The sequence below is a fragment of the Odocoileus virginianus genome, chromosome 2 (assembly GCF_023699985.2).
Source record: "Odocoileus virginianus isolate 20LAN1187 ecotype Illinois chromosome 2, Ovbor_1.2, whole genome shotgun sequence".
NCBI classification, from domain to species: domain Eukaryota; kingdom Metazoa; phylum Chordata; class Mammalia; order Artiodactyla; family Cervidae; genus Odocoileus; species Odocoileus virginianus.
This window is the reverse complement of record NC_069675.1, coordinates 29,503,398-29,529,170: the sequence shown is the minus strand read 5'-3', so window position 1 is coordinate 29,529,170 and position 25,773 is coordinate 29,503,398. Positions and strand designations below refer to the sequence as shown.

At 38.4% G+C, this 25,773-nt stretch overlaps 1 protein-coding gene and 1 long non-coding RNA gene across 4 annotated transcripts in view; one reads left to right on the top strand and one right to left on the bottom strand.

Annotated features, from left to right (window-relative positions):
* GTF2A1L (general transcription factor IIA subunit 1 like) overlaps positions 1-18,101 on the bottom strand; it is a 94,328-nt gene extending 76,227 nt beyond the window's left edge. For 2 of the 3 annotated variants that reach the window (XM_070478068.1, XM_020894139.2), the window contains exons 1-6: positions 17,998-18,101; positions 15,281-15,382; positions 14,963-15,086; positions 8,980-9,035; positions 4,992-5,076; positions 3,380-3,966 (exon numbers count right to left, since the gene is read on the bottom strand). In XM_070478068.1, the coding sequence (XP_070334169.1) occupies positions 3,380-3,966; positions 4,992-5,076; positions 8,980-9,035; positions 14,963-15,086; positions 15,281-15,382; positions 17,998-18,018 (975 nt within the window). In that variant the 5' untranslated portion in view covers positions 18,019-18,101. The remainder of the gene's footprint in view (positions 1-3,379; positions 3,967-4,991; positions 5,077-8,979; positions 9,036-14,962; positions 15,087-15,280; positions 15,383-17,997) is intronic. The other variant, XM_020894138.2, reaches the window with a different exon arrangement.
* On the top strand, positions 8,503-25,076 carry LOC139038731 (uncharacterized). Its single transcript, XR_011491858.1, has 3 exons — positions 8,503-8,780; positions 17,714-17,792; positions 23,516-25,076. It is a non-coding gene; the product is annotated as an uncharacterized lncRNA (long non-coding RNA).
* Positions 25,077-25,773: the final 697 nt, after the last annotated feature.

The following is a 25,773-nucleotide window of genomic DNA, read 5'->3' as shown; positions in this document are numbered from 1 at the left end:
GGATACAGAGGGCTTCCCTTGTGGCTCAGCTGGTAAAGAATCTGCCTGCAATGAGGGAGATCTGGGTTCGATCCCTGGGTTGGGAAGATCCCCTGGAGAAGGGAAAGGCTACCCACTCCAGTAGAGTCAGACATAACTGAGAGACTTTCACTTTCATGGATATAGAGGACTGACTATAAACTTATACATAGATTTTTCACTGCAGAGAGCTCAGGGTCCCTAACCCCTGTGCTGTTTGAGAGTCCACTATATGAAAAGAGAACAGACTCTATATGATTTCAATACTTTCAGTTCAGTTCAGTCACTCGGTCATGTCCCAACTCTGTGACCCCATGGACTGCAGCACGCCAGGCGTCCCTGTCCATCGCCAACTCCCAGAGCTTACTCAAACTCATGTCCATCGAGTCGGAGACTGAAGCTCAAGAGAATAACAGGATTGGATATGCAGTTATCAATAAGAAGATCATAGTTAAAGCCATGATATTGCATGAGACTGCCCACGGAAAACATGAACTAAGAAATGAGCTGAGGATAGAACCTTTAGGAAACAGGAAGGGCAGATAAAGAAGAGTCATGAAGGAGAAAAGAGGAAGCAGTCAAAAAGGTAAATATTTAGAAGAGAAGGTAGCAGAAATAATATTTGGGAGAGGGACAAGGAAGATGGTGGGGAGAAAAGCAAGAGAGGAAAAGGAGCTGGAGAAGATACACCATCATACCCATTTCTCTCCTACTTTTGGGAGTTACAATGAAAACCCGAGTTCTTCATTTTCTATAGCATTATAAGATTAGAAAACAAAATTCCTCCACTGAGGAAAAACTTAACATAGTAATATATCATAATATGCACCTTAAAATAGGAGCACGTCAAAAACTGTCAGGAATATATTTTATGCAACAGTAATGATGTTAAACCTACATAAAAACTTAACATCTTGGCAGTCTACACAGGAAAAGCAGGCTAATTGTACACAAAGGGCTAACTGTAACTTGTTTTCAGCAATAAGAATTTCTGAAAAGCTACTTATAGTTATTTATAAACTTTTTTGAAAATTATACTAGTATAAATTTTACCAGATTACTATTTTAAGATATCCTATGGAAAAAAATTTTAAATGTTATAAATTAAATTCCTTTCAATGTTTGTGTTTTCAATACAGATATATTTTAAAATCAACCAACAAGATGTATGAATCATTATCCAATATGTCACATGCCCATAAAGCATAACAGCACTAATCTAAATCTTATTATGGTGACAGAAGCTATTAAAAACTCCATATACATCTCTGATAACTCTAAAATATGAGGCTGGTTTTATGCCCAGTTTACAGACAATCACTGAATTTTAAAGAGCAACATTACATAGTTTGCTTTTAAGACGCAAACCTGGAATTTGAACCTGTTGTGGCTTTAAAGCTTAAGCTCTTAACCACTACCCTCTAAACAATCCTTGCTTAATCTTCCTTAACTAATCTACTTCTCCATATCAGAACAAAGTACAAGATGACGTCTAATAAGTGACAGTAGAATAAGTCCTTGAATCGTCACTCCAGAAATCTTCAAAGTTCAGAGTCCAGGAGGAAAATGCCTCTAAAATTATAAGTGATGAAAACACTTATAGTCATTTTCTCTCAAAACCAACTGTTTCATAATTAGGAATTTATCGTTTTCTTAAATTTTATATGGTTTGTGAAAATATGATAAAAAATGCTCAAAAAGTATTTTACCCTTAACGTGTGTGCTTAGTCACTCAGTTGTGTCTGACTCTTTGCAACCCTATGGACTGTAGCCCGCCAGATTCCTTTGTCCGTGGGGATTCTCCAGGCAAGAATACTGGAGTGGGTTGTCATTCCCTCCTCCAGGGGATCTTCCCAACCCAGGGATCAATTCCTGGTCTCCTGCATTGCATGTGAATTCTTTACCATCTGAGTCACTACAGAGCCCTTAATACATTATCAAACTAAACTAAAAACACTTGCTAAAAGATTTTGAACAGGCTTCATCAAACATCTGAAATACTCTAATAAGTCAAATGGTTTCTGATAAACATGTTCTTTGTTCGTTATCCTTCACTGTACCCTATAGTATACCCTGGGCTTCCCTGGTGGTTCAGACAATAAAGAATCCGGCTGCAATGCAGGAGACCTGGGTTTGATCCCTGGGCTGGGCAGATCCCCTGGAGAAGGGAACAGCTACCCTCTCCAATATTCTTGCCTGGAGAATTCCATGGACAAAGGAGTCTGGCAGGCTACATACAGTCCATGGGGTCGCAAAGAGTCAGACATGACTGAGTGACTTTCTCTTTCACAGTAAACCTTATACTATGCCCTTCCCTTCTATCTAAAAGTATTAAGGTTGCACTTAACTACTACATTGCTACAGATCTGTACAGCAGTTCTAAAGGACTACTAAATCATTAGTCAGAGACACAAGTTTTCAATTATTTGTCATTTGTCACTAAATTGTATAAGTGGAGTTAGCTGTAAGACATTTTACATTTGTAAAAAGATAACACAAGATTTTTTAATTTTACCATGCAAAATTCTCCATGAATCTTTTTGCAATCACTATGAATTCCTTGGGAATTACTAACATGAACCTATTTTTAATATGGAAAGTTAATTAGGAGCTATTTTTTAGTGGTTTGAATTCCAAAAGAAATTATTATTTTAGCAGAGAAACAATATACCTACTAGAAAGATACTTCCTCATGCAGAGAAAACTTTCGTATGGAAATTCAGGAAAATTCTGTAGAACAGAGTGAATAAGCACAAAGGTAAAACAAGAAATAAGACTTTGGATCTCTTTTGAACATTTAATGAATTACCTCAAAATACTCATTTAGTGAATAGGATGCACTTCTGAATTTTAAATTTTATCTGCACACAAAAACAATCCTCACAATGTAAGGGAAACATAAAACAGATTAAAAAGTGAAAGTTGCTCAGTCGTGTCCAACTCTTTGTGATCCCATGGACTATACAGTCCATGGGATTCTCCAGGTCAGAATACTGCAGTGGGTAGCCATTCTCTTCTCTAGGGGATCTTCCCAAACCAGGGATTGAACCCAGATCTCCCACATTGTAGGCGGATTCTTTACCAGCTGAGCCAGCAGAAGCTTAAAACAAATGCATTTTCTTCAAAGAAATATCCTAATTCATTTGTCAAAACTGAAAGTGTAGAAATGCTGAGCATGAATACTTCTAAAAACTGACAAGTGTGTTTCAAGAAAATAAAGAAACAATCTTCTAAATGAAAAAGCAAATCATATTTTTGAGTAATGTTACAGTTTACAAAAAAAAAAAAAAAAGCCACTCAGGACATCTAATCACTAGCTACTATTTATCTCTTAATACCAGTAAGTTAAACATAGAACTACCTTCTCTGAGACAGGGAGGCTGCTGGGCTCCTCTGTACTTCCTGGCTGCTTTACAGAACCGCATCCACACATCCTGTTTTGGAGAACACGAGGCTGAGCCTCAGGCACGTGCTGGCGCTGAGCTCCCTGAGGGCCAGTGGGAAGGGGCCCAGGCAGATTTTGAGTCATGCGAGCGGAAACACGGAGCACTGGCTCCACAGTGGAATCTGCTTGCGAGACCTGTGGAGTAAACACAACACCTGGAAAGCTGATGTACTGAGAGCTCACCAGCTGATTCAGTACAGCTTCAGATATGATTTTACACTCATTTCCAGGAGCTACAAGAATATCACTGGCAGGGTTTTCTAAATGTTTCCTATCCACTGTCTCAGAAGGAAGAACTATAGGTTGCTGGAGCACAGTTTCCATTCTCAGTGATTTTTCAGTAGTTGCTTGAAGAGAACATGGGTTTAATTGTGGAATGCTGGTCTGTATTATTGACGGCTGCCCAAGTAGCTGAAATACTTGCTGAACTGGATGCTGAAGAATACTTGCTTTTTCAGAAGTCTGTGTCACCATAAATGGTACACTGACTTTATAAAGGTGAGCTTAAAAAGGAGAAAACAAAACTGTAAGTATAACAGAACCCTAATCTCCTTTAAAAAAACAATCTCATGCACAGGAGGCCAAGAGGAAATATATCAATAGGTTAATAGTGGTTCTCTCTAGGAGTTTTTTTTTTCCAGATTTTTTTGTGTGTCTTCTATCATAATAATGTATTACTCTTATTTTGAAAAATTAAATATATCTTGCTTTAACTCCAGCCTTTTCCCACTATTGTCTATATGGCACATTTTGAAACATATACAGGCCACCAATATTTATTCCATGAGCCTTTCCCACTGTGTAATAAATTACAATGTTAATAACCTAAATTGGGAATTTTAAGAAATCTAGTCATGAAGAATGTATACTTTAGATATAAGATACCATAGAATCACCATAAGACAAGGCTGTCCAAAAAGGGTTTAATAATTTCAAAAGTTAACAAATTTTCCCCTTCTTTCCTTAAAATAATACTAAAAGGAAGAAAGAAATTTACTCTGAGCACTGAATCAGCTGCTTTGCTTAAACTCTGTAATGACCCCCCCCCAAAAAAAAGGTATGATTCTCTTTCAAATAAAGAAACAGTTCTCTGAAAAGCAGACACTAGTTAAACCTCCAAATTTTTCAAATATTCTGATATAATCTCCAATAAGAAAGGAGGCAAAGGTTGATAAATCTAATCTTTAGTTTTTCTTGAGTAGACCTAGCTGGGACATGTGTATAAAAATTCAGTGAACTGACTTAAACTAGAGAAAATCTACACAAAGCATCTTATACAATGTTGGGAAAGAGAACTGGAAGTGAAATGTGGGGACAAGTTTAGTGCCTGTCTTAATAGAGAGGCCTAGTGTTTTTTGTGGTAGATTGCTTTCATAACAACTATTTATTATTACTTTTAAGTAAGTTTTATCAACAGTTCCTATAACTTCAATGACTTGCGGTATAGTTAACTTAAAATCATGGAAGTTAATATCCAGAAGTCAGTACCAACGCTAAAAACAAAATATTCTTAAGACTATACTCTTACCAGATGCAGTCTGTTGTGTCACACCCACCGGTACATGAATAGGATAACCAGGAAAAGTAAAGCTTGCACTGGAGTTTGAGGTGCCCTAGATATGAAAATTTTATATTAGAAAGCTAGAAAGAGGCTTTACTTGAAACTTTTTTCCTGATCTCATACAGGATACAAAAAAATCTGATTAAGGTCAACAGGACAATAGCAACCCAACATTAGGGCTGAGTTCTCTTGAGTAAAACAGCTTTTTAATATTTGATGTAGATCATCTCATTAAAAATAAAAGGAATTTCATCCTATGGCTATTAGCAATGAAGTCAGTAAGTCTTCATAAATAACATGAACATTGACTCATAAAATCTGCCCACAACATAGCTTTAAAATGGGCACTGATCCTCAAGATGTCAAATATAAGAACCACAGTTGTTTATAGGAGTCCTCTAGTCTGTAGGTTGATCACTAATGTTATTTTAAAGCAGATAAAAGTGTATCATTTTTATTTTGGAATAATTAAACCTTAGGGTTTTAAAATTTTTAAAAAACTAAATGAAAATATAAAGAAATATGTTTGCCTATCTGACATGCAAAAATTTTAAAGACTGATTAATATTACCCAATGTTGCTAAGAATATGATAAAAAAAAATCATATTCTCTCACACCACTGCTTATACAATCCTTCTGGAGGGCAATTTTACAGTATATACCAAAACTAAAAATATGCATTATCTTTGACCCAGAAATTCTATTTCCAGAAATTGATCCCAATTACCTGATTATCACAAACACACCAAAACATTATCTACAAGTATCACCAATGTAATGCTATATTAGAAAAATACTAACAATAATTTAAATGTCCATAAACAAAAGACTGGTTAATTAAACTGTGACACATCCACTAAGGCTAATCAATATTTACCTGGCATTGAAAAGGACCATCTATATTACTAAGTTTAGAAAAAGAAATTACAGAAATAATCCAGAGAATGATCCTACTTTTACTGTGAAAATTAATATAACTTTCTTTAATGAGTAAGTCTAAATGGATATATGTCATACAGTTAAAACAGCTAACTTCGGGATATAATCCTGCAGGGCCCTATGACTTTTTACTTTATAAATCTGATTTTACTCTGTGTGTGTGTGTCAGCTGCTCTGGTCAGGTCCAACTCTTTGCAACCCTATGGCCTGTAGCCCACCAATCTCCTCTGTCTGTTGAATTCTCCAGGCAAGAATACTGGAGTGTGTAGCCATTCCTTTCTCCAGGGGGTACTCCCGACCGAAGGAACGAACCTGGGTCTCCTGCACTGTAGGCAGATTCTTCACCATTTGAGCCACCAGGAAAGCCCATCATTAATGAGGAGAACTTATTTACAAGAATTTCAAAGACAGAAATAGTTCTTCATTGGTTTCCTATCAAAAGCAGCAACATTCTTTCTAAAAATTATGGTAAGGACTATGATTTTTGTTTTTAAAGAAGAAAGAAAAATAAATGGCCCCACTAAGTGACTGAGCTGTAAAGCACATGCCTGCCAATGCAGGAGATGCGGGTTCTACACCTGGGTGGGGTAGATCCCCTGGAGAAGGAAATGGCAACCCACTCCAGCATTCTTGCCTGGAGAATCCCAAGGACAGAGAAGCCTGGAGAGCTACAGTCCAAGGAGTCGCAACAGTGTCAGACACAACTTAGGCACTAAACAACAACAACAACAATCTTCTACCCTAGAAAAGTAACTCATAGGCTGAAAGAAAATGAAGAACAGTTCAGTTCAGTTCAGTCGCTCAGTTGTGTCCAACTCTTTGCGACCCCATGAACCACAGCATGCCAGGCCTCCCTGTCCATCACAAACTCCAAGAGTTTACTCAAACCCATGTCCATCAAGTCAGTGATGCCATCCAACCATCTCACCCTCTGTCATCCCCTTCTCCTCCTGCCCTCAATCTTTCCCAGCATCAGGGTCTTTTCAAATGAGTCAGCTCTTCACATCAGGTGGCCAAAGTATTGGAGTTTAAGCTTCAGCATCAGTCCTTCCAATGAACACCCAGGACTGATCTCCTTTAGGATGGACTGGTTGGATCAAGTTCAAGGGACTCTCAAGAGTCTTCTCCAACACCACAGTTCAAAAGCATCAATTCTTTGTCACTCAGCTTTCTTTATAGTCCAACTCTCACATCCATACATGACCACTGGAAAAACCATAGCCTTGACTAGATGGACCTTTGTTGGCAAAATAATGTCTCTGCTTTTTAATATGCTATCTAGGTTGGTCGTAACTTTCCTTCCAAAAGTAAGTGTCTTAATTTCATGGCTGCAGTCACCATCTGCAGTGATTCTGGAGCCCAGAAAAATAAAGTCAGCCACTGTTTCCACTGTTTCTCCATCTATTTGCCATGAAGTGATGGGACCAGATGCCATGATCTCAGTTTTCTGAATGTTGAGTTTTAAGCCAACTTTTTTCACTCTTCTCTTTCACTTTCATCAAGAGGCTCTTTAGTTCCTCTTCACTTTCTGCCATAAGGGTAGTGTCATCTGCATATCTGAGGTTATTGATATTTCTCCCAGCAATCTTGATTACAGCTTGTGCTTCCTTCAGCCCACCGTTTCTCATGATGTACTCTGCATATAAGTTAAATAAGCAGGGTGACAATATACAGCCTTGACGTACTCCTTTTCCTATCTGGAACCAGTCTGTCGTTCCACGGCCAGTTCTAACTGTTGCTTCCTGACCTGCATACAGGTTTCTCAAGAGGCAGGTCAGGTGGTCTGGTATTCCCATCTCTTTCAGAATTTTCTACAGTTTATTGCAATCCACACATTCGAAGGCTTTGGCGTAGTCAATAAAGCAGAAATAAAAGTTTTTCTGGAAATCTCTTGCTTTTTCAATGATCCAGCGGATATTGGCAATTTGATCTCTGGTTCCTCTGCCTTTGCTAAAACTAGCTTTAACATCTGGAAGTTGATGGTTCACGTATTGCTGAAGCCTGGCTTGGAGAATTTTGAGCATTACTTTGTGAGCGTGTGAGATGAGTGCAATTGTGCAGCAGTTTGTACATTCTTTGGGATTGCCTTTCTTAGGGATTGGAATGAAAACTGACCTTTTCCAGTCCTGTGGCCACTGCTGAGTTTTCCAAATTTGCTGGCAAATTGAGTGCAGCACTTTCACAGCGTCATCTTTCAGGATTTGAAATAGCTCAACTGTGGATCATATATCATCTTTTGTTGCTGTTTAGTTGCTAAGTCATGTCCAATTCTGCGACCCCATGGACTGTAACCCACTAGGCTCCACTGTCTATGGGATTCTCCAGGCAAGAATACTAGAATGAGTTGCCACTTCCTTCCCCAGGGGATGTCCCTGATCCAGCGATGGAATCTGCATTTCCTGCATTGGCAGGTGGATTTTTTTTACCACTAAGCCATCAGGGAAACCTTTTTAAAAAAGAGAGAGAAATAGTTCTGTTTTTCTCCACCTGAAAATTAGTCAATTTTCTATATCTAAGTTTTAAATTTTACCTTCTGCCCCCATATCCTAGGGGGAAAACCTACCTCTATTATACAAAGGTAAAAAATAACCAAAATATTCCACTTAAATAAAAGGAAGAACTATGATTTGCCTCAATGCTAGGAGGGAAAAGGTCAGAAAATACAGCATATAAAAATCATCTACTTAGGAACCACTAAGTATAAAACATTATACAGTGTATTAAAACTCCATACAACGTAACTTTAGAAATTTCCTAATCTTGTAGGTACAGTCTTGGCGGATGCTAACAGCTGCTCTGGAAAATAGGAAAAGCTGGTAAGAAAATATTACATCTGAAACTCCTGAATTTTTCCGACACCTATGTTATAGAAGCTATTTTTGTCTTCCCATCCCTTACAACATCCTTCCTCATTCAACTAAAGTTTTACAAATTACATCTCTGCCCAGCCTTCGGCCACCATTCACTAAAACTGGGGCATCTCTTTTAAAAATATATCTTAAATAAGCTACATACCAGTTCTGCTGCAGCAAAACTGGGAAGAGTTCTACCAGCAGGAATAACTAACGATGCTGTATAGAAAACAAAATAAACATTATATAGTCATTAGATTTTACCAATTTAATAAAATTGCCCTAAGTATACCTTACTTTTTTAATGCTTTCCATCACTAACATTTCAACCATGATAAATTCTATACTTTCTGACTCCAAGTGAGGTAAAAATAGTTAATCATATCTTTTCCCAACAATTTCAGATAAAGACTTTACAACTATTTTAAGTACCAAAAGAAAATCCCATTGCAATCAAGTATACTGTACTATAGAAATCCATAAGAAAACAGCTAGATTGTCTTTAGGAAGTCAATGTACCTCCATCACAACTTTTCATAGAGGAAAAAAGTAATTTTATGGCATGTTTCCAAGCAACTATACTTTGAGCAAAAAAAAACAAAAATGTAAACTACCATAAACCATTCTAAGTTTTAATAGGTTCAAAAGAAATTTCAATTCATTTATTTCATGAAAATTTATTTATAATACTTTAGTCAAGTAATTATGCAGTCACAGACGCACAGTTTTAAGAATAAATCTAAAAGAACATGTCTCCTGAAGTCTCTGCAGGACTTCAGGTAAACTGCGAAGAAAAATATGACAATAAATTCTTAGGAGAACACCAACTCAACCTGCATTAAACATATCATTTCATTTATCTTTATTTGCACCAATTTCCTATGCTAACTGTCCCTTTGGTTATTATACATCTAAAAGGTTGGCCAAATGGTTTTAAATGCAATTGTTTAAAAATAAGTCTAAAAATACCACTACAATATTGTAAAGTAATTAGCCTCCAACTAATAAAAATAAATGGAAAAAAAAATTTTTTTTAAGTCTAAAAAAGAACAAAATAATGTCATTTGCAGCAATGTGAAAACCTAGAGATTGTCATAGTGAGTGAAGTCAGAAAAAAACAAATATATAATATCATTTATATGTGGAATAAAAAAAAATGGTACAAATGAACTTATTTATAAAATAGAGTTACAGATGGGGAAAACAAACTTACAGTTACTAGGGTGGGAAAAGATGGAAGAGGGATAAATTGGGTGATCGGGAATAACATACACATATTACTACATATAAAGTAGGTAATTAATAAGGAGCCACTGTATAGCACAGGAAACTTCTCAAAACTCTGTAATGACTTATCTGGGAAAAGTGAAAGTGAAGTCGCTCAGTCGTGTCCAACTCTTAGTGACCCCATGGACTGCAGCCCACCAGGCTCCTCCGTCCAAGGGATTTTCCAGGCAAGAGTACTGGAGTGGGGTGCCATTGCCTTCTCAACTATATGGGAAAAGCATCTAAAAGAGTGGATATATGTATTTTATAACTGATTCACTTTGTTGTACAGAAGAAACTAACATATTTCCAATCTACTATGCTTCAATAAAATTTACTTAAACATCAGTCTAAAGAACAAACAGTTACTAGAAGGATCTTAGTTGACCAATATAATCTTAAACCTTACCTCAAGGTTCATTTTATCTACTTGAATCTGACTGTTAGAAGACCATGTCTTTTCTTTAATGAAATAAAAAAATTTTTGCATGTTCAAGCAGCATGTTATAGTAAATGCAATATTTTTATGGTATTTTTTTTCACATACTGTGTTAAGGAAGACTTCCCCAAAGATCCATTTCTGACATTAGAGTGGCTCCAACACATACAAAAAACAGCTGAGAAGAGCAAAATTTTTTAACTAACCATTCTTGTCACATTAAGACAACAGAAGTGAAGCTACAGAGATTGATAGTTAATGAGGTACAAAATTATTTTTATCCTCTGCCATCTATGGCTTTGCTTATTAACAGGCATTCTTTTAGAAAGGCTAAATTAGAAAGAATTGGAGTGGCAGGAACACAATGGTATTAGTCTTAATTAGCTGAAGTGAGCAAAGCTTAGGCTGGTACACAGCTTAAGTCATAGCCTGAGAGGAAACAAAAATCTGTTAACATACTGTCTGCAGCAATTAAAAGAATTTCTTGAGGAAAAATAGCAATAATTCTCCCCTTTTAAATACTCTGAAATAAATCCCAAAGGATAATTCTCTCTACTCTTATAAATCAAACAGAGCTATAAGAGAGTTTTAAGAGTTTCTTTATAGTCATCAAAAGAACTGAACTAACAAAATTTTATAGTAAAGTTTCACACAGTTCCTACCAAAGAATGTGATTGCTGGATCATATGATAAGGGTATATGTCGTTTGGTAAGGAAGTGCCAAACTTTTCCAAAGTGGCTGAACCACTCTCCTGAGGGCCGTTGATAACTAAAGAGGCTATGCTTGAGTAGGGAGCAAGCAGTACATGGGAAATGTCTCTCAAATCTGCTGTGACTCTAAAGATGCTCTTTAAAATTAATCATTTTTTTTAAAAGACTATAAATGATATATAAGAATAGAATGGTGGTTGCTTAGTCACTAAGTCGTGTCCGACTTTTGTGACCCCATGGACTGTAGCCCACCAGGCTCCTCTGTCCATGGGATTCTCCAGGCCAGAATACTGGAGTGGGTTCCCATGCCCTCCTCCAGGGGCTCTTCCCAACCCAGAAATAGAGCCCAGGTCTTCCGCAGTGCAGGCAGATTCTTCACCATCTGAGCCACCAGGGTATCAGGGCAATTTATGCCTTTTTCATTTCTCACTGAGCATTTGGGGCAGGGTATTGCTGACATCTGCTCTATGGCACAAAGCCGCAAATGATTAAAACTGAAGGCGTTGTCATGCAAATTAAGCCTGTAAGCACCAAACCCTACTAGTGCTCACTGTATTTATTCCCCATTGCTATTTACTCACAACTAAAAAAATAAATAAAATCAGCAACAACAAAACTGTCTCACTTAAGAAGTTCCTTAATGTAACTACAAATAATTATTTTTACTAAATGTCAACCCTCAAGTACACTTCCTTTTAATATTCTGTATGAAGAAACTGGAAGAACATATAAAGCATTTCTGTAGCATACAGAAGTACGAGGAAGTACAATGAGATGCAATGGTACTATTGTTTAAGTTGGGAGCTGACATAGCTAATCTCTTTTTTTTAAGAAACACTAGTTTTACTTGAAAGAAAAACTGATAGTAACCATAGTTCTTCAAAGTTGGGTATATGGCAGTTTTCTGAAAATGAACTAAGTGTGCCCATCACCTCAAAGAAAAACAAACTGACAGTGTTTATTTAGGAATGATAAAATTCAAGTTTTCAAGCAAAAATTAGAATTTTGGAAATTCTATATCCACAACAGTGAGCTTCATTGCTTTCCAATACTTAGAACACTTTTCTGAGATGTGGGGGATGATAATGACTTTTTATCCTGTATCATGAACAATGTGTCAAATATTTAACTCAGCGAACCAACATTTTCCAAGTCATCAACATATGTTACCAAAATTACACACAGGTTAGAGTGTCATTCAAAGTGCAAGATACACCAGGGAACTTTAACAAAAAGTCCTACTGATACTGATTCTACTTTGCACCTAACCTCTCAGAAGCTACCACTTGTTGAGTTTTAGCTTAGTGCCAAATTACCTGAAAAAGCTATTAAAATACTCCTGCTTTTTCAATTATCTAACCGTGGAATATAAGATTTTCTTCTTGTATGTAGTTTACCTAAAACTACATATCATAACAGATTAAATTTAGAAATAGATAAGAGAATCCAGTTATCTTGATTTAAGCCAGACATTAACAAGAATTGCAGAAAAGTGAAACAATACCAATCTTCTCACTAAATACTTTTTGTTCTAGAAAATAGTTATTTTTAACAAATACATATTAACATACAATCACTTTTTAAGTTAGTAAATCAACATTTTAGAAATGTCTCAGCTTTAATTTCTAATATTATAGATATCTATAACCCAAAAGAAAGTACTTTGAGTTTCTCGATTTTAAAGTGTAAAGCGGTCCTGAGACGCCCCCTCAACAAAAAAAAAGAAAAAAAAGTTGACAAGTGAAGATACAGCAAATTATTACACAAATGGGTAATACAGTCAATGAAAACATAATAGGGCAAACAAACTTTAAACAGACAAAGGCAAATGACTTATTCCATTGTAGATTTAATTAGAACTCGTTATCAAGAGATGAAAAGGTTGTAGAAGTTTAGGTTATCTTAATCAGGCTTTTAAAAGCACACAATGAGAAGACATAAAAAGCACTTCCAATTTCATGAGGTTATTTACTAGGTACTAGAGTAACCTAGAAATGAAGATGGAAGGCAATAAGGCCTATAGTGTAGTTTTACAGGATACACGTGCTTCCTCTTCACTTCATTATGAATGATGCAGAAGAGAATAAGAAAAACTATCTTGTTTAAATGCAATTATTTCCATTGTTCTAACCTCTAAGAAAGAAATTAGAATGAAGTGTTGAGTGAAAGTCAGCTAGATATATTAGTTGCAAGACTATTTTGTGATTTAAATCATTGGTAATATTACCATCTTGCGGCAAAATCTAGTATTGCAATTTTGAATGACAGAAAGTGGAAGTGTTCTGGCTATTCTTTTTTCAAGAACTACGCTTTTGATAAAATTCAATCAAGTATTTTACTCCTCCACATTGACCACACTTCAAGCCACTCATAAGGAAAAAAATCTTTAAAGTTCTTTAATGATGAGAAAAAGAGTAAAAGAATGTTATTTAAACGCAGAAATAAAAGGAATGCCCTAATAAAACAGCGAAGTTAAAAATGAAAGCAGAGTCAAAAACCCAAAATTTGATGGAAAATGTTTCAGTGTGTCAACTAAGTAATTAAAACTGCCATGGTGAATTCTTAAAAGTGCAATATTCTACATTTTAAGCACAGCATTAGATAAAAGCTGTGCTTGGTAACTCAACCCTCTTTGTTGGTTTCATCTCTGTAAGTTATGACTGCTGCCACACTTAAATTCTCTCATCTTGTTATAGAGGAGGTACAAGCCTCCTTTACCTTGGCCCACATGATTTTCATGTGAATTTTCCCAAGTATACCATGAACGATCCACTTTGTATTGACAATTTAATCTACCCTTGCAGACATTAATCTACTGAATTCCAGCTAAATCCAATAAAACCTACTTGTGTGTGTGTGTGTGTGTGTGTGTGTGTGTGTGTCTGGGCATGCCTGTATCTAGGTGTGTCTGCTGGTGTGTGCCTCTGCGCCTGTCGGTATCTCTGCCTGCGTCTCTGTGTATCAACAAGCAGATGTATACACATACACATATCAGGACAGCATAATGATTGTAAGAATCAGGGGAGAAAAAAAGAAATAAAAGCTAGAAAGACATAATAGCATTGCTTTATCTTTTAACAGCTAATCTTTTCCAGTGTAAACTAATAGACATATTATGGACAAATATTTCCCTTACAAGCAGAGATTGAGATTTAGTAGGACCAAGATTAGTGACAATATGCGTAAGGTCCATTTCCAGCCATCATTTTATATCCAAAACTGTGAAGCAGCCTGAATAACCTCCACATCCCTGTTTATAAAAGGGATTGTTCACAAAAGCTCCATTTTGCTTCCAATTAAATGGCAAATTTATCATACATACAGACAGCAAGAAGAAAGGGTGCTCAAGTTTGCAAGCACCCATCTTTCCCTCTGCTTCTTTACCAACAATGGTTGGATTACTCCTTGACTACAGACAATTAAATTTTCTGAAATAACCAGAAGGTATTCCCAATAGCCCATGAACTATACAACTTGTTCTTCTGCAGTATAGCTTTGTCACCTTTGGTGACTATAGAATTAAAAAAAAAATAGTTTAAAAGTTTAAACAACCTCACTTTCTTATCAATAATTACATGGCAGTGATGACTTATCCTGCATTCATTTATTTAACAATGATTTTTGAAGTCCAAGCCCTCTTACCTTAAGAATATTACCCTAATTCAAAACCACCACCAAAGGAGAATTTGTTACAAAGACAAATACTACTAATTTACTAACTGTATCCAACCTGCTGATGATTGCAATGTTTGGTGCAAGCTGTGTGGCAACTGAAGCGTGAATAGAGGTGAATGAACACTATTTCTGAAGAAGTCTTCTGTGGCTTTAGATTGCAAAACCTTTGTTTCCCAGAGCTGTAGAGAGAAACAAAATGTTTGCTTTTTAAAAAAAAATAGGATATTGACTGCTATTCTTTTAACTTTTAAATTGTCAACTGAAATCTCAATCAATGGGTAAGTGTTAAATGCTAATTAAGAGGTCTGAATTATAGTTTAGCCATTTTTTAAGCTGAAAAAACAAAAGACAGAAACTTTTACTGTCTACAAACCTGCTTCAAGTCTTTTAAGACTCGTTCTTCTACACCTTCTTCAGCAAAGAGATCCCTCACTCCTTCAATCACATCTTCAATTACAGATCTGTAAAGTTTAGCCTACATAAAAGCAATTGTTAAAAGTTTTACATTCAAGTTTGAGTGTGCCCAGCCTTAGAAAACATGAAATGTACACTTTCTAATTTTATATCTAAAGAAAAGCCATCGCAAAGATTTTCACTAAATGCATCCTATTCCCGGTATAGTCTTAGCTTTTCATAAATTGTGTTAATTTCAGATCCATAGTCTCAATCTATCTACAAGGCTGAATCACAATGAGTGTGTAGGTTGCTCAGTCAAATCTGACTCTTCGTGACCCCAGGGACTATATAGTCTGCCAGGTTCATCTGTACAAGGGGTATTTCAGACAGGAATACTGGAGTGGGCTACCACTTTCCTCCTCCAGGGGATCCTCCCAACCCAGGTTTGATTAAACTGGCATCTCCTGTGTTTCCTGCATTGCAGATTCTTCACCTGCTGAGCCATCAGGGAAGCCCTGAATCACAATACTACAAGAAAATATGAGATAAAAATCTCATCAAGATGTATGCTTATTTTCACGTTCCCTGACTTCTGTGTCAGTATTTAACCTCCCCAGTCCTTTTTGAAAGGAAATTAATTTAAGGCAAGTGGAAATGAACCTTTGGTTTTCAGTTTACTCTTTTCTCAAACAGACCAAAGAGCTTTTTTAGAGTTTATTATTTCCCCAAATGTAAATAAATTCCAACTCATAAGTTTGGGGCAAGCATTTACAATAGTCACCAAAATGCTTCCCACTTCCAAAACACACATAATCCAAAAGATATCCTGAACCATGGTCAAGTAAACTGCAACAAAAAGGATTTCCTAAGAGAAACTAAGGACAGAAACTAAGAAACTAAATGAACCTTACCCTTCCATAGTCTGCAGAGAGTAAGTAACATCCTAAAAGCAGATTTTTACCAGATTAAAAATTGGTCAATATCAATAGAAAAATAGCCCTGTGAAATAAACTCAGTCCTTCAAATCTATGTAAGTTGCACTTCACTTCCACCATAGTCCTGGCAGTCCAGTGGTTAAGACTCAGTGTCTTCACTACTGGGGGCACGAGTTCAATCCCTGGTCAAGGAACAAAGATTCATTGCAAGTCATACAGCATGGCCAAAAAATAAAATAAAATATAAAAATAAATAAAAATTTAAAATTACTCAATGCAAGAAAGAAAAAGAGAGAGCCATGCTAAGTATACTAACAATACTGACCTGACCTAGTGGACTGATAAGAAATGACAAAATAGGAATGTAGTTGAATTGCTCTTATTTCAGCAATTAACAGGCCAAATTGAAAATTCTGTTATTCAAGGACTGCTTTTTGATACTACTCAGTAAATAAATACGTTCATGCCAAGAGTAGTTAGGTTTTAAACTTATCCTTCTGAAGACCAAGGGTAAGCCTATAAATAAGCCAATCAGTAATATTTTAAGTAATATGTTATTCACAAGTATAAACAGTAAGATTAGGTGCTCTAGATTAGCTGTTTCTTCTAAAACGGTTTACCCTGATAAAGGAGTGCTAAATTGAGGCTTCAGTGTTGATCTCAGCTAGTGTGATCACATTTAAAGCTAGAGGGAAAAACTCTTAGGGATAAAAACATCTTTTAAGATCTACCCTCAGAGTGTAACAGCAGCCATCAAAAATGACCCATTACAACACAAAATCTCAAAAGCAAAGTAGGAACTGAATGTACTTTCTCTTCTAGGACTACAGTTAGACTTTATATTTATCTTCATCATAATCAAATGGTATACATGGTGAACTCAAGTATAATTATTTTACATATCTTAAAACACACTAAAATCAGACAATGGATACACATTAATAACTTTTCTCTAGACATGAACCCTTTTATGCTGTGTATGTATAGGTGGAACCCATAAAATACCACATATCTGGACAAGCTACATTGCCTTTTACCAAATGTGAACTTCTGACTTGAACTGAAAATAAACATGACTCCCTGACTTTATCTTTAATTCAGGTTTTTAAGACTGACAGAAGGTCTGACAAGGCCATTTAGCCTATCAATTCTCATGTGAGGTTTAGGTACTCCTTAACGGTAGGAGAGCAATGTCTCCGTTTATCAATTTCAATTGTACACTTAAACATTAAGATATTTAAGGATGGGAAAGTGGAAGGGTGAGGGAGACCTCTAAAAATATGTGGTGGAGTAACAAAGTATCACATTACCTGTTATATCAGGTAAATAATACAGCTTAGAATCAACAGTGGCCATACTAAAATCAAGGACTACAATTAAAAGGACAACTGAATTTAGTAATTCTAAACACATAGGAAACTGGAAGGGCTAAGGTGCATTCCACCTCTAACCACCAGCTCACATCCGTATTCTAGAGAACCTCAGCTTGGATGAGAAGCGAGAAGAAGAAAAGGGACATCTGCTCTTCTGATGGGAGCCAGATCCAACTTCCAGGTGAGCTACTGGTTCTAATCCGTTTCCTCCAACACGGAGGCGAAGAACAGCCGAAGCCCCTACGGAAGAGGGCCTCTGAACGTCTGTGAAGGGCCAGGAGGAACAATAGTGGTGTGCGGAGCTCCGCCGCCACGACCCCAAGGTCACACTCCCTCCGCACGGACGGGGCGCAGGCCAAGAGGCCCTGCCGATGATCCTCACTTACCACCCGGTTGACGCCATCCATGACACCGGTTCCGGCGCCGTGCGGCTTGCGCCTGCGCAGCACGCGGCGCACCACCGAGGACGGCCCCCTGTGGGCTTTGGTGCACGTCGTCCGCGCAACTACGTCAGAACGCTGCGGGCGGGGCAGGGGAGGAGAGAAGGGTAATAAATGGATCAGGGTTAACTGGAGATTCGGTGCTGAGGCAGGGCAGAGGTGGGTCTGCAGGAGCAAGAAAACCAGCTAAATAGTGGGATGCTTAATTCCGGTGTAACCAGCTTTGGGCTGTTCACATGACCCTTAAAGAGCCTTTATTTTCTCAAGTTGTAAAATAAAGGCTACGAAAATAGGGGATGAGCAATGCAGGGGTAGATCCCAGTTCACTTTACCTTTGAAAAGAGAGGAATTAGAGGTGTCTGTCCTCTCCTTCTAATTTTCATTCCACTCCTTAGGCCCCACTCACAGCTGAACTCCAGTATGTATCAAGAATCTAGCTCTTCTAAGATGGGTTCTCAAAGTGTGGGACAGCAGCAACCGCTTCATCTGGGAAGCTGCTAAAATGCAAATTATTGGGTCCCACCCCAGACCTTACTGGGCTCCCCTGGTAGCTCAGCTGGTAAAGAATCCATCTGCAACGCAGGAGAGCCCGGTTCGATTCCTGGGTCGGGAAGATCCCCTGGAGAAGAGTTAGGCTGCTGCTGCTGCTGCTAGGTCGCTTCAGTCATGTCCGACTCTGTGCGATCCCATAGACAGCAGCCCACCAGACTCCGCCGTCCCTGGGATCCTCCAGGCAAGAACACTGGAGTGGGTTGCCATTTCTTTCTCCAATGCATGAAAGTGAAAAGTGAAAGTGAGGTCGCTCAGTCGTGTGCGACTCTTCGCGACCCCATGAACTGCAGCCTACCAGGCTCCTCCGCCCATGGGATTTTCCAGGCAAGGGTACTGGGGTGGGTTGCCATTGCCTTCTCCCAGAGTTAGGCTACCCCTCCAGTATTCTTGGGCTTTCCTGGTGGCTCAGACAGTAAAGAATCCGCCTGCGATGCGGGAGACCTGGATTCAATCCCTGGGTTGGGAAGATCCCCTGGAGAAGGGCGTGGCAACCCACTCCTGTATTCTTGCCTGGAGAATCCCCATCGACAGAGGAGGCTGGCGGGCCACAGTCCACGGGGTCACAAAGAGTTGGACACAACTGAGCGACTAAGCACAGCACAGCCGGCCGGACTTCCTGAATCTGAAACTCCAGAGGTGAGGACCTAGCCTTCTATAACTAACATTCTCTCCAGGTGATTCTGATGGGCACTTAAATGAGACTTGGTGTCCCAAAACTAGGATTCTCAACTTTGTCTGTACACTGAAATCACCTGCAGAGATTATTAAGGGTTTGGCACCTGGGTCTCTCCCCAGGAGAATCTGATTCTATCTTATGCAGCCAAGGTGAAGAACCACTGCTAAAATAAAGTCAGCATCCAAATACCACCCAGGCTCCTTTCCCCCCCTCAGGCAGAAATCACAGTCTCTTGACCTATAATAATTCCCTCCTTCCCTTGAAGGGTAAAGCATCCAGGGGCACAGATTGCCTGGGGCTGAGGGCAGATGTAAGCACAGATAACCTGGAGGGTTAGATAAGGGAAGAAGTCATCTATTGCCAATACTCTGCCTTTCAAAGAAGCCTTTCTATCCTATCAGACAGGTCCTGAGTTTACCAGAAGACTTAAATTAGTTAATGATTAAAATCCTATCGGGTTTAAAATTGAGTATTTGTGCATGTAAATTCAGTAGAGCTACTTATGCCCAACCATTCTGTCTGCTTTGCCTGGGTCAGGTACCTTATGGTTGATGAGTTTCAAGAAGCTGATTTATATGAAGCTCTTTAGAAGATTTTCCTATATTGAAAACTATCTGAAATTTCTTTTTCAAAAAGTCAAGAATTTTATATAATAATTTTAATGATTGTATCACTACCTGCCAATTTACCACCAGAATAACTCAAAGTGACATCTTATACCTAAAATAGAAAAGCTAGAAGCAGTTATTGATTCCTGCTGATATCAAAATATCCAATTAACTTATTCAACCTGGGAAATAAGCTGAAAGGTCTCTTGTTTATCATCTTTTTCATAGTGAAATTTTTAAACTTGAATCCTAAGTGCATAGAATTGGTAATAACTTACTGTGATGGCATACTATCTTATATTGGGGCTTCCCTGGTGGCTCAGCAGGTAAAGAATCTGCCTACCATGCAAGAAACTTTGTTATATGTTCTATCCTTCTCAGATTAACATACACACTTTTGAAATTAAATGTGGACCTTGGTACTCATCAGTTCAGTTCAGTTTAGTCGCTCAGTCCTGTCTGACTCTTTGTGACCCCATGGACTGCAGCACACCAGGCTTCCCTGTCCATCACCAACTCCCAGAGTTTAACCAAACTCATGTCCATTGAGTCGATGATGCCATCCAACCATCTCATCCTCTGTTGTCCCCTTCTCCTCCTGCCTTCAATCTTTCCCAGCATCAGGGTCTTTTCCAAGGAGTCAGTGGCCAAAGTATTGGAGTTTCAGCTTCAGCATCAGTCCTTCCACTGAACACTCAGGACTGCTTTCCTTTAGGATGGACTGGTTGGATCTCCTTGCAGTCCAAGGGACTCTCAAGAGTCTTCTAGAACACCAGAGTTCAAAAGAATCAATTCTTTGGCACTCAGCTTTCTTTATAGTCCAACTCTCACATCCATACATGACCACTGGAAAAACCATAGCCTTGACTAGATATACCTTTGTTGGCAAAGTAGTGTCTCTGCTTTTTAATATGCTGTCTAGGTTGGTCATAACTTTCCTTCCAAGGACTAAGCGTTTATTAATTTCATGGCTGTAGTCACCATCTGCACTGATTTTGGAGCCCAGAAAAATAAAGTCAGCCACTGTTTCCACTGTTTCCCCATCTATTTGCCATGAAGTGATGGGACCAGATGCCATGATCTCAGTTTTCTGAATGTTGAGCTTTAAGCCAACTTTTTCACTCTCTTTCACTTTCATCGAGACTCTTTAGTTCTTTTTCACTTTCTGCCATAAGGGTAGTGTCATCTGCATATCTGAGGTTATTGATATTTCTCCCAGAAATCTTGATTCCAGCTTGTACTTCCTCCAGCCCAGCAATTCTCGTGATGTACTCTGCATATAAGTTAAATAAGCAGTGTGACAATATATAGCCTTGACATACTCCTTTACCTGTTTGGAACTGGTCTGTTGTTCCATGTCCAGTTCTAACTGTTCCTTCTTGACCTGCATACAGATTTCTCAAGAGGCAGGTCAGGTGTTCTGGTATTCCCATCTCTTTCAGAATTTTCTACAGTTTATTGTGATCCACACAGTCAAAGGCTTTGGCGTAGTCAGTAAAGCAGAAATAGACCTTTTCTGGAACTCTCTTGCTTTTTCAATGATCCAGCAGATATTGGCAATTTGATCTCTGGTTCCTCTGCCTTTGCTAAAACCAGCTTGAGCATCTGGAAGTTCATGGTTCACGTATTGCTGAATCCTGGCTTGGAGAATTTTGAGCATTATTTTGCTAGCATGTGAGATGAATGCAATTGTGCGGTAGTTTGAGCATTCTTTAGCATTACCTTTCTTTGGGATTGGAATGAATACTGACCTTTTCCAGTCCTGTGGCCACTGCTGAGTTTTCCAAATTTGCTGGCATATTGAGTGCAGCACTTTCACAGCATCATCTTTTAGGATTTGAAATAGCTCAACTGGAATTCCATCACATCCACTAGCTTTGTTCATAGTGATGCTTCCTAAGGCCCACTTGACTTCCCATTCTAGGATGTCTGGCTCTAGGTTGGTGATCACACCACTGTGGTTATCTGAGTCATGAAGATCTTTTTTGTACAGTTTTTCCGTGTATTCTTGCCACTTCTTCTTAACATCTTCTGCTTTTATTAGGTCCATAGAGTTTCTGTCCTTTATCGAGCCCATCTTTGCATGAATGTTCCCTGGGTATTTCTAATTTTCTTGAAGAGATCTCTAGACTTTCCCATTCTATTGTTTTCCTCTATTTTTTGCATTGATCGTTGAGGAAGGCTTTCTTATTTCTCCTTGCTATTCTTTGGAACTCTGCATTCAAATGGGTATATCTCTCCTTTTCTCCTTTGCTTTTTGCTTCTGTTCTTTTCACATCTATTTATAAAGCCTCTTCAGACAACCATTTTGCCTTTTTGCATTTCTTTTTCTTGGGAATGGTCTTGATCCCCATCTCCTGTACAACGTCATGAACCTCCATCCATAGTTCATCAGGCACTCTGTCTATCAGATATAGTCCCTTAAATCTATTTGTCACTTCCACTGTATAATCATAAGGGATTTGATTTAGGTCATACCTGAATGATCTAGTGATTTTCCCTACTTTCTTCAATTTAAGTCTGAATTTGGCAATAAGGAGTTCATGCTCTGAGCCACAGTCTTGTTCCTGGTCTTGTTTTTGCTGACTGTATAGAGCTTCTCCATCTTTGGCTGCAAAGAATATAATCAGTCTGATTTTGGTATTGACCATCTGGTGATGTTCATGTGTAGAGTCTTCTCTTGTGTTGTTGGAAGAGGGTGTTTGCTATGACCAGTGCGTTCTCTTGGCAAAACTCTATTCGCCTTTGTCCTGCTTCATTCTGTACTCCAAGGCCAAATTTGCCTGTTTCTCCAGGTGTTTCTTGACTTCCTACTTTTGCATTCCAGTCCCCTATAATGAAAAGGACATCTTTTTTGGGTGTTAGTTCTAAAAGGTCTTGTAGGTCTTCATAGACCCATTCAACTTTAGCCTCTCATAAAAAGTGACTAAGTTGAACTGTTATTTCTTAGTGTATCAGTGGACTCAGGTTGCAGAGAGGCTCTGTAACTTTAGCGGAGAGATGTCAGTAACCTTCCATTTGACCCTGAGGGTCTGTCTGCACGGTCACTAATAGACTGAGATGTAGTTTCTTCCCGACAGTTGACAATGGCTTTTAGAGAAGGTATATTTTAACATGGAAACTTATATTACCATATGTAAAATAGATAGCCAATGGGAATTTGCTCTCTGGCTCAGGAAACTCAAACAGGGGCTCTGTGTCAACCTAGAGGGGTGGGATGGGGAGGGAGATGGGAGGGAGGCTCAAAAGGGAGGGGATGTATGTATACCTCTGGCTGATTGATGTAGAGGTTTGACAGAAAACAACAAAATGCTGTAGAGAAATTATCCTTCAATAAAAAAATAAATTTAAAAAAAAGAAAGAAAAGAAAAAAATAATAGAGGAGGTATACTCTAACCTACATTCCAGGTGAATCCAGGCTGCAAATCTGCTCTGAACCTGTGATAGCCAGCTTCCAAGATGGCCCCCAAAGATCCTTGCTTCCTGGTATTCACGACCTTGTGTTTGCCCCTCCCACACTGTACCATGGTTCATCTGGGTGACCCAGAGAATAAAGCAGAAATAATGACGTGTCACTTCTAAGATTATGTTATAAATGACTATGGCTGCCATCTTTGGATTCCTTCAGATGACTCACCTGGGAGAAGACAGCTGTCATGTTGTGAAGACAGTCAAACACTCAACCTATGGAGAGGTCCATGCGTAAGGAACCAAGACTCCAGCCCACAGCCAGCAAGGATCAGAAGCCTGTAAGCTTGGAAAGTGATCCCTCCCCATATGGGCTGCCAGATGACTGCCGCCCTGACTGACAGCCTGGTGCATCTGTTTGAGAGACTCGGAACCAGAAACACCCTCTAGGCACCTCCCAGATTCCCAATCCTCAGACACTGTGTGAGATAATAAATATTTGTCATTTAAGCAGTTAATTTGGGGGATAATTTGTTACACAAAATGGGATACCTAATATAGGCCCCATTCTCTGATTGAACTGTGACTAGTGAAGACTTGGTTTTCTCTCATTGTAATCTCGGCATTTAAAGTTTCTTCAATATCCTCATCAGTCACAAGAGCATTTGAAAAGTATCTAAAGGAATCTGTACAGGCTGATATTTGATAGTGTTGACCCCAGGTTATCATCAAACAAGCAGACTGTTGTAGTCATGTAATGATCACATTTCTTTTGTCAATTTTTCAAACTCAGAAGGGAAGTGTGGTGCATACACAAAACACTTTTGATGCTAAAATTGAAATTTCAAGATCCCAAAGTCTCAGTGAGGCAATTTTACAGTGACTCTTTTTTATGTTAGTAAATAGAGAATAAAAAGGGAATGCTGAGCTTTGGTCCTTCTTTGAGTATGTAGTTCTTTGAAATTACACCTGTGTAAAAAAAAAAAAAAGAAAAGAAAAAAGAAATTACACCTGTGGCAAAGCATAAAGCTCCTCCCCAATTGCCCATCACAGTTCAAAGCATCAGATTTTCATTTCCTCCTGCTTTGTTTAGAAGCTATAATATCTATTTAATATATCATTTGTAATCAACACTGGTTTTACAACATTTAAGCAAATCTTAATAATCAGATTAATTTCTCTGCCTTCTGTATGTTCTTATTACTTTTGCCTGGAGGTTTCAGTGATATTATTACAAAAGTAAAGAAACAATTTCTCTTTGCTTATTGTGAGAAAAGGCCCTATCTATGAAGTCCTTTCTCTGAATAAGAATGTTTTTTAAAATGTATTTTAGAGACAGCCCATTATCTTTTACATATTAAATTTTACAGTCAAACACAGGGCATTTCAGTAACTCTAGACTCTAAATAATATATTTATCAGTAATGAAAAATACAAGTTAGTCTAAGGGCATATGGCTTAAGGCAGCAAATATTCATAATTAGTTTCTGAACATTTTTTATGCAATGCACTAAACCCAGCAGTATTGTGTTTCTCTACTTCTGTTTCATCCTTCACATCATTCAGGAAATGAAAATTCAGATAATCACTGCCTTACCTTGTAACTTTGAAATGTTTGCAATGTTAGTAGTTCTGATTTATTTATACTTTGCACTTTTATAACATTTTCCATTTTTTAATACAACTCTAAAATCAACTTACATTATTGGAACATCAGATACAATTCCACTATGCAGAATCCCTCCCCTCACCTCAATAGGAATTCAGCTAAAGTGACCATGTGACACAGTGCTGTGGCCAACTGGTGACCTTATCTCATGGTGGAACACTGTTCAGGATCACATTACAACCTATTTTTGAGTGTTTATCTCATTTACTTAGCACAGCAGTATAGTGTTACAGTTAAGCACAAAGACTGGAGCCAGACTGCATGGGTTCAAATCCCAGCTTTGCCCATAGATAGCATGTAAACTGTGGTGTTTACATTTGAACTGTGGTATTGGAGAAGACTCTTGAGAGTCCCTTGGACTGCAAGGAGATCCAACCAGTCCATCCTAAAGGAAATCAGTCCTGAATATTCATTGGAAGGACTGATGCTGAAGCTGAAACTCCAATACTTTGGCCACCTGATGGGAAGAACCGACTCATTGGAAAAGACCCTGATGCCAGGAAAGACTGAGGTGGGAGGAGAAGGGGATGACAGAAGATGAGATGGTTGAATGGCATCACTGATGCGATGGACATGAGTTTGAGCAAGCTCTGGGAGTTGGTGATGAACAGGGAAGCCTGGCGTGCTGCAGTCCATGGGGTCACAAAAAGTCGGACACGACTGAGCAACTGAACTGAGCTGAACTGAGCATGTAAACTTGTGCCAATTTCTTTGCTTCCCTGGTAGCTCAGACAGTAAAGAATCTGCCTGCAATGCCGGAGACGTGGGTTCGATCCCTGGTTCAGGAAGATCCTCTGGAGAAGAGAATG